A 9674-nucleotide genomic window follows, 5' to 3' on the forward strand; every position below is an offset into this window, starting at 1 on the left:
CGAGCCGGCAAGTTCCTCTGCTCCTGCCCAGGACCCTGTCCAGCCTCAGCCCAAAAGAACGTCCTCCGATCTTCAGGGGAAAGCTCCTACAGATCGCTGGAACAGGACCAAGGGACCTGGGTCCTGATTGCCACTCTGCCACCCGTGCCGTGTGTCACTCTAACCTCCCCAGGCCGCAGTGTGGCGGAGCCGGCTGCCACCCGTTTATAAGCGCCAGCTTTTCAAAGGTTTTGCCACCCCTTGTTAAACACCGCCATCATGAAAGCCTGGGGTTCATCAAGGTACAGTTAATTCAGTTAAATTCAAGAGAAATTGTACAAAAACTCATCACCTCCTATTTTCAGCATTTAACTACTATCTGTGCCCTCGAGGTGAGGAGCGTGTAACACACCTGAATGGTGAGTGGTGTGGGAATACTGAGCGGCTCTTCTCCCCGCCCTCCCCGCTTACCCCCAGTCCACAGCCACTTGCTAGTCATTTCTAAGCACATTGCTGTCATCAGGCCTCCTCGTTCACAAACATCTAAGGTGGGGACAGCATATTAATACTGCCCTCTAGGAGGCGAGAGGTCATGAAGCATTGGCACGGAAGCGGCTTGTGAAGTCTGTCATTGCTGTCGGCACCGTGCAGGGACCTTACTTCCCAGCCGCCTGGTGACCTGGCCACCCTTCCAAGCTCCCTACTTGCCCCTGTCTGTCTCCATTCCTCATTCTGTTACTTCCTGCTCCGTCACACTGCTTTCCTTGCTGTTCTTCAGACATACCAGCCACCCGCTCACCTCAGGGTCTGCGCACTGGCTGTCCCCTCTGTTTGGAAAGCTTTCCCCCAGCAAGCCGCATGGCTAACGTTCTCAGCTTCTTCAAGTCTTTGCTCAAATGCCACCCTGTCAGCGAGGACTGCCGTGATCAACATGTTTACTTATTTTTATTTTTTATTTTTAAAAAAATGTTTAGTTATTTACTTTTGAGAGGAAGAGAGAGAGAGAGAGAGAGAGAGAGTGTGAATGAGTGGGGGAGGGGCAGAGAGAGAGGGAGACAGAGGATCCCCAGCAGGCTGTGCACTGTGAACCCGATGCAGGGCCCAAACTCACGAACCCTGAGATAGTGACCTGAGGCGAAATCAAGAGTCAGACATTTAACCGACTGAGCCCCCCAGACGCCTCCTGATCAACATGCTTACATCGCAACCCTCACCCTGCCTCACCTGATCCCTCTTTATCATTCCCTATTGCATTTCTTTGCCTGTCACCTTACTATGCACCGTATAATGTATCTATGGATTTTGTTTAGTGTGTATTAGCTGTTTCCCCCAGTGCAATATGCGCACCCTGCCGGCAGGGATTTCAGTATGTTTTAATTCTTGCCATACCCCAAGCTCTAGTAACTAGTAAGCATTCAATAATATTTACCGAAACAATGAATAACTTCCATGCCCTACCTTTCCCCTCTATGAGCACACCGAAGTAGATTCAAGCTCTGCTCTTTCCCAGTTGGATAGGAGAGCAGCCTGCGTACGCACAGGCATACAGATTCGTGCACCAGGTGCCCCGGCACCCCAGAGCACCCCCACTTCCCACTCCTCTCAGCTTGCCTGTGTGCTCCACCCCAGCACTGGGACCTTCCTTCTGTCTTCCATCCCCCAGAGCCTGTGCTGTTGGCACTTCCTGCATAAAATGAGAGTTTGTCACACTTTTCTGAAGCTCATCTCCGCTTTCTGACTTCTGTGTCCCCAGCGTTGGAACCTGCTATCTCAGGAGTGGAGGAATCCCCCGAGGGACTACCACTGACATTCATGAGAAACATCCCTCCTTTTCTCGTTTCCTTCGGGGCCGCGGCCGCCTGTCCACTCCCAGAGAATTAGCAGAGCCGCTGCGGTAGCTGGGGTCAGCCACAGCCTGAAGGTCGAGGGCATGTTCTGAGTAAACACAGAGCACTGCACAGAAATTAGGAGCCCGGGGGTCAGGGGATTCAGGCTTGGAGCAGGGCCATGGGAGGGACTTATCTCGCAATTCCACAGCAGGATGCAGACTGACCCTATGAGGCCTGGGGAAGGGAGCACTGGACTGAGAGCTATAGGCCGTCAGAACTGGGAGGGCTTGGGTACGCCTGCAAGTCTGCTTCCCTCACTGGGCAGATGGGGAAACTGAGGCCCAGAGCAGGGAGCTCACTTGTCCAGCATCTCAGTGGGAGTCAGGGGCTGACTTTTAGACCAGGCCCCTTTTCTTAGGCTCACTAATGGGACGCCCATGCCTTTTCCTGCTCTGCCCAAGACTGTGCTCGCTGCTGGAAACAAACCTAGACATGCACCCTGAAGTTCAGTGCTGGTGGTCTAGTGGAACGACCCGGAGTTCACTGTTAGGGCTTGTGTACCACAAACAGATAAATCAAGCACTCATCCCTCACAGCTCAGTCTCCATTTCCTGAGATTTTTGTAAAATAGGTGTCATCTCAAAGTAAGGATAAAAGAGAAAGTTCTTTAGCAAATTCTAGACAACACAAGGACCCTGAAGGTCCTTCTATTTTAGTAAATTACCCTGACGGGCAGTGTTGCCTTAGGAGTAACACATGGCCAGGAAATACACCAAGGTCTCTTCTAAGACAAAACCTGTCCTAACAGAGAAGGACTAAATGGAGCGACAAAATTATGACTTGGGGGTAAGCAGCCTGGGAGCTGGGAACTGGCTTGCTATAAAGACTGGACAAACCCACTCGGGTTCTGTGTGCTATTTCTTTTTCTGTACATTAGGTGTAATAATTCCTGCTCTTCCCCCCAGAATCAAATGCGGCAACAAATTAGAAACTGCCACAAGTGTGTGACTAAAAGAAAACCCACAGGAGAAATGACCTCTCACATCTGATCGGTCCTTTCAAAATACTGTTCCATAAATTGCCTGAAGAAACCGAGTGGCATGAGCAAGGTCATGGGCAGCCCGTTAGCGGCACGGTGAGAGTAGGTGAGAATCGCGATGTTCATGGGGATGAACATCGGCGATACCAGCAGGCACTTTATCGTGCACGCTATTGCCATCATTACCACTATAATAGTATTACTGAGTGAATTACTTACATGTTGGACATATATCATTTTTAAAAATTTGCCTCGTTTGGCATTTACAATAAGCCCATGAGATAGGCATTATATCACCCCCCATTTTACAGTAAGAGGTGGGTGGAGGCAGGACCTAGCCCACATCTGACGGACTCTAAAGCCTGATCTTGGAACCACTGAGCACGCTTGCCTCTTGCAGTATGAGTTCCACTTACAGCCATCATTTCACTGAAACCCTCCCACAAGCTTCCAGGAAAGTACTCTGTCATGACACACTTCTTTTTTGTTATTGTACTAATGATAAAAGCGGGAGATCGAGAAGCTTAGGCAGTTGTGCTGTGAATTCCTATTTACCCTCAACACTAATCGCAAACTTTCCCAGCCTTTCCTGAACACCGAGAAGTGACTGCTCCCCGACTTGTATACTGCCTCACACCCTTTGTGTTACTTTGCACGGCTTTGCTAGATTAAGTAGATATTTGTCTCATGACACACTATGAAATTAGAAATTCCTGGAGGGCAGATACTGTCTCACTCATCTTCGTGCACCTTGTCTTTGGTGCAGTGTCCAGCTTACGGTAGGATTTCAGTGGGATTCTTGGACTTTATTCCGTAGACCATGGGGAGCCTCTGAAGGATTGGAGAGGGTCACCATCAAAGCGATGTTTTAAGAAGATGTCTCCAGACACACACAGAGGGTGGACTGGATGGGGAAAAACTGACAGCTGGTAGACGTTTAGGAAGCAACTGCAGGGGTTCCCGGGGTGGCTCAGCCGGTTAAGTGTCTGACTTCAGCTCAGGTCATGATCTCACGGTTCATGGGTTCGAGCCCCGCGTCGGGCTCTGTGCTGACAGCTCAGAGCCTGGAGCCTGTTTCAGACTCTGTGTCTCCCTCTCTCTCTCTGACCCTCCCCTGCTCACGCTGTCTCTCTCTGTCTCAGAAATAAATAAAACATTAAAAAAAAAACAAAGCTAGCAACTGCAATAGAGAGGTGAGAGGAATGAGAATTGGAACGGAGGTGCTAACAGTGAGAAGAATGGAGGAAAGACTGAGTGCATCAAGGACAGAGGGTTAACAGGAGAGCCGTGGTGTCACGTCACAGAAGCATCTGACAGATGCCAATTGAGCTATATGTACTCAATGAGAAAAAGAGAGAATAGAAACCAAATGTAGGTTGTTATTGTCTGTTTTTCCAGTGAACAGATGTCGTGAAGTGAACTTGAAGATAGGGTGTGTGACTCTGGTGTTCCCTTGGGGGTTCTGGTTTCTCTGGACCTCTTTCAGTGACTACGGCTCCAGGGTCCCTTTCTAGGCACAAGTCACCACTTCATTTGATGCCCAACCAAAGGAACTAATTTGTTGTATGCCTGGGAAAAAAGGGCTCTTCTGTGCTCTATTATACTGCAGAGACTGAACAGGTTTGACTAGAGCCAATGTTTGCCTTCACAACACTTATTTACATTTACATTATGTTAAAAACCTAAGCACCCACAAGGTGGGACTTCACTGTCATTTAAATTTTTTTTTTTTTTTTTTAAGAAGAAAAGACTGAGGGTCTTGAGATATAAATTCTGGTCCCAGCGTGGCCCTGGCCAATGAATGGGCCTTCTCTGGGTTTTGGTCATGCTCCTCTGGTCATGGAGTTGAACCATGATTCCTGAGGTCTTAGATGCATAGAATATCAGGGCTGAGGTGGCTTTGGACACCATCTGTTTCAGTTCCTTATGTTTGAGAGAGGAGGAAGGAGAGTCCCCTCTAGAAATGTTCACTAGCTCAATGTTAGTGAGTAGAGAATGACCCCAAGAGTCGCACCCTTCTGACTCTACTGCAGCCAGCGACCGTGCTGTGCCCCGCGCCTGCAGTGCTAACCAGCTGTGACTCATATGCCTCATCTGTGCGCCGCGGGAATCCACAAATTGCAGCCACATTCCAAGGAAGCAGATGCTGTCGTGCAGATGTGCACACGCCTCGAAGACCCAGGACTGCGGGAACTCAGGCCGGAGAGGAATTTTCATAAAATGAGAGCATCCAGACCACAGCCTTGGGGTCCTGCTCTTCTTCAAGCCACTGAAGTATGGAGTCAACACTCCCATTACTGTCATCCGATGGGCCTGGGCAGGAAGGGCAGTCTGTCTGGAAGCTTAGGCTGGGCCAAAGGGTCCCTGTGCGCCGGTGGGTGCTTTAAATCTACTCCCAGGCCTGCCAGGGGAATTCAGTCACGGAGTGAAAAAGCCTCAGAATAGGGGATAATATCCCGTCAAATGGAAATCAGTGATATTTAAAGTTGCTTGGGAAAGGACAGTGGCGGCATGGTGTGTTTACAAGTTTTCTCTAAATGACATCCCCAGCGGACAGTAGGCTCTCATTGGAATGCTTATGGCCACGGAACTTGGAGAAGTGGATGTTGTAACATGTTATTACCATTTTCTGGCATTATCCTAACTAGGATAATGAGGGTTTGGTGGGGTCATCTGGAAAGTTCTGGCGAGGAGCATTAGGGTTGGAGTCCAGGAATTTAAGGGACTTTAGGGATCATCTCATGTGACCCCATCATGGAACAGATGAGAAAACAGAATTTTGGAGAGGAGTGTTGACTTACCCAGGAGGGACATGGCTACTCCTGCTTTATTCGGAGGCAAGGGAAGGAGCTTCCCTCTCATTCATAGCCAGGAAAGGCACCTCTTCTAGGGGGCAGAGGGAGGGGGGCAGTTAGAAAAAGTAAATGGATTTCAACTGTATGTGAAAGATTTCTGGGTTTGAAAGTTCAGAGGCCAGAGTCCTAGCCTGTGGCTGAATTCTGAGCTCCCAGGCCCCTCTTCTGTCTGGTGGGGACTAACACAGTATTCAAGCTATAAATCTTGACCTTCAGGGTGACCCAGGGGGATGAGTGAACTGAGCGAACTTTAGAACCACCTTCTACCCACCAGCCACTCTTCTGTTTTCTACATCGGGCCTACCAGAAGATTTGTTCGAAGAACACTTCCACGGGGAGGAAACATTCGAAAAACCATAATACCAACAGCAATGGGGGATTAGAGGAGTCTCCTGAGGGCCGTGGCAACTTGACATTCTGGGAGTTCATGACTCCAGAGAGGAACTCCGCCAGGTGGCTGTGGGCAGGGGCATAGAGCCTGTTGCTACATCAGCACGATGGGTGCAATGTCCTGCTAGGGGAGGCCTGCTCAGATCCCCTGGCCTATGGAACCTCTGTAGGGAGGCGAATGCCGATGCCCAGGATGGCATCCCGGGAGGCAGTCAGCACAAGCAGAGAGATACATCTGCCCTCCCTGCCCACTATGTTAATCCCTTTTCAAATTGAGAAAAGGTGTCTGAACCGCGGACGCAAGGAATGTGGGGCACTTCAGGTAGCAGACTGCTTCTTTGCTATGCCTATAGGTCACAATCTTATTTTGGAGCAGAGAGAGTACTATAAGATTTCTTTCATTCGGAAGTTAGTGGCAGACTGGGGACTAAACCAGGCATTTCCTGGATCCCAGGCAAGCATCCAGGACCATCCTGCCCTTCCAGAAGACCTACCTCCATCTGCCTGGCCTTTCATGAAGGTGTCTCACTGTCCCCGATAGAAACTATCAATCAGTTTCCCAAGTATTCTCCAGCTAGAAAGGCCAAGCTTTGGGTAGAGTACTCTAGGGTCCTTAATTCAGTGTCAGAAGAGGTCTTCGGGTTCTATTGTTGGACTGGAAAAGTGCCCTGTCGTTTTGTTCCCATTACAAAATGCAGCTGATGTCAGCTCCTTCATCTGCCTTGCCAGGAGACTCCATGTATTTGGGACAAAGGAATGAGTTAAATCTTCTGCTGTGTGTTTATTATCTCCATAAAGGAGTCCTAACAAGGTCAAGCTTGGCATCTGTCTGAACAAGAGGAAAACTTGTGAGAAATGATTGCTCAGTGTATATGAATTGAGAGTCAATTCTCCGGGTGGAGGAAGGGGGTGGGTAATGAAAGTAAGTCATTGTTAGAGCTAAAGGAAAAAAATTCTGTAATTTCCACCATCTTAAGGCCTCAGCTACTAGCAAAGGCAAGGTTTTCCCCATCACTGGAAACAAATATCTAGAGGGTTGACATGTTTGAAAATAAGAAGAAAGCAGTTAGGAAGTTCACATCTATCCTTGTTTAAATCCATGGACCTTACTGCTGTATTAAGCCGATGTTTGGTCATTTTCCTTCTGGTTAAGACCACTTCCTAATCCAAATATTTGAGAATGCCATGGTTTTATGACTGGCATTAGTTGGAGGCATGGACTGGAGGAGTCTACTAGCCTAATGTTCCCGACCCATCACGCATCTTCTCCTGGAGCCTATCTCTGGCAGAGACTAGATTATATCCTGGAAGACATAACTCATGTATTTGTCAGAAATTTTAATTGAGGGTGATGAACACTTCAAGCCCGGCTCAATACAGCTAGCTGGATCACCATGACTCTGAGAAGTTGGCTCCATTTTTAATGAATTTAGGGAAACTATATGTCAGTCGAGATTGCCAACCCACATCATCTCCTAGAGCAACCAGACCTACCTCTTCTCATTCTAGATCTGTCAATCTTTTATCGTCATTATGCTTTTCCATCTTATGCAATGGCTACTTTTCTAGGCTCATGTCTCTCTGAGGGACCAGATCTTTTGTATCTTTAAATTCTCATAGTCCCTAGCATAAGACATTCACAGAGGGGCAGCATTGCAATGAGTGGTGGTTCTCAACTAGGAGATTCCACCCCGCCGGGGATATAGGCAACTTCTAGAGATGTTTTGGGTTGTCACAGCTGGAGGGGAAGTGCTATTGGCATCTAGTAAGTAGAAACCAGGAATGCTGCTTAAAACATCCTATAATTCACAAAACAGCTTTCCTCAGCAAAGAATGATCTGGCTCAAAATAGCCAGAGTGCTGAAGCAAAGACATTCTGTCATAGATCACCAATTTGGGAAAGTTTTTAGTCTTAGAAACCTTGCCATAAATGAGATATTTGATGGAGACCCAACATATAAAATAAGCAATGCACAGCATTTAAAATAAATTTGAACAGGGTTGGGGGGGTCATAGTCCCACTTACCATCCTCCCCTACCCCCACAGGGGTCTTAAAAACTTCTGCGGCCCAGTGGAGAGTGACTTGAGAGCTGTTTATTTGGTGTAGCCAAAACACCATGGAATTGAAAGTCACAAGGCATGGGTTTATAAATTGACCCACCACTTACTAGCTGTAGCTTCACCTTCTTGGGTTTGTTTCTTTGCCTGTGAAGTACCTGTCTTATAGGATTGTTTTAAAGATTGACTGAGATTACAAGTAACAACGTACATTGTAAACTCGCTACTTTGCTGTTGTCAAACATTCTGGCTAATACAAGGTTAACTTTTGTTGAATTCCTGGCTGTAGTATGACTACAATCATACTAACAATATACAAAATCTACTCTAGATTTCTCAGTCCTATTATTAGGGAACAGCTTCCCATCCATGACATTGCTTGTGGGTTCTCTGTAAATCTCAGGCAATATCGCTTTGATGCTGTAATCATTTCCTGCTCCTCTTCTACCTGATTTTTACATGCGCTTCTGATGGTGACCCCACAACCTTGCCCACACCTTTCACAGAGGAAATACAAACTCCTCAGCGTCACATTCAAGACCCTTCAGAATCTCATCCCACTCCAACCTTCTGACCTTACCTCCCACTGTCTACTACTGCATACCCAAAGTTCGCAAATACCTGATCGTTACTTAGGGAGGTAGGCAAAGCTTTCAAATGCCTCAGTTTGGGACATGATTATGGTTCTGTGTCAGTCTGGTTATGCTTACTCTGGGGTCTCTGCCCTTTGCTCATTGCTCATAAAGGGGACCTTGGAGCAGAGGTTAGTGGAAACAATAAGGATTTTGAGAACAGAAAGAAAAAAGGGGAGGTTACATTTGGCTGAGATACACTTTGCCAGCCTCAGTTTCCCTTGTGGTCCTCTCTAAATCAACCAGTCAGCCTGCACCTAGGATACCACGCCCAACCTTCATTCATCGTGTTGTAACTTTGTGTCTCTTCCTCACTGGACTGCTACCCTGGGAGAGTAAACACGGTGTCTAATTCTTCTCTAACTCCCAGTAGAGCCTGGCTCAGTGAGGGAATATCAGGGGTCTTACCTTCACATAGTCATATTCACAAAGGTAGGAGGATTCCAAGTTGAAGTGCATGAAGTAAAGCTTGATCCGAAATCCCTCTGGGACAGTGATATTCCAAGTCACCTCTGAATCACTCGGATAGGAGTCTGGATAGCCAGGTGACTGGATCTGGCCAAACATATTGTTAAGCTCCACGGTGTGGGTGGAAGCTTTCAATGAGGAGAGGCATAGAGCGTGACAGAGGAGGAGCCACCTGAAAGACATGAATGGATCCACTTACATTCGTGGACACAGGTCCTCACCACGGCACTAAGTCAGCAGACAGGAGACCACGCTGTTGGCAGATCCTGGCTGCCAACCTGCTGTGGTTCCTCTTCCCCTCTCTGGGCTTGCTTACCCAGTCTATTCGACAGGGAGATGGTAACCCCATGATTCCTAAGGTTTCTTCTAGCTGTGCTCTTCTGAAGATTTGTTAACAGTATCCGACTCTCCTAGAAAGTCCCC

At 47.8% G+C, this 9674-nt stretch overlaps 1 protein-coding gene across 1 annotated transcript in view; it reads right to left on the reverse strand.

Moving 5' to 3' along the window:
• MASP1 (mannan binding lectin serine peptidase 1) overlaps positions 1 to 9434 on the reverse strand; it is a 42607-nt gene extending 33173 nt beyond the window's left edge. The window contains exon 1 of the mRNA XM_039234187.1: positions 9192 to 9434. Within this exon, the coding sequence (XP_039090118.1) occupies positions 9192 to 9434 (243 nt within the window). The remainder of the gene's footprint in view (positions 1 to 9191) is intronic.
• Between the last annotated feature and the right edge of the window lie 240 nt (positions 9435 to 9674).

The sequence above is a fragment of the Hyaena hyaena genome, unplaced genomic scaffold, assembly GCF_003009895.1.
Source record: "Hyaena hyaena isolate Hyena2069 unplaced genomic scaffold, ASM300989v1 scaffold_84, whole genome shotgun sequence".
NCBI lineage: Eukaryota > Metazoa > Chordata > Mammalia > Carnivora > Hyaenidae > Hyaena > Hyaena hyaena.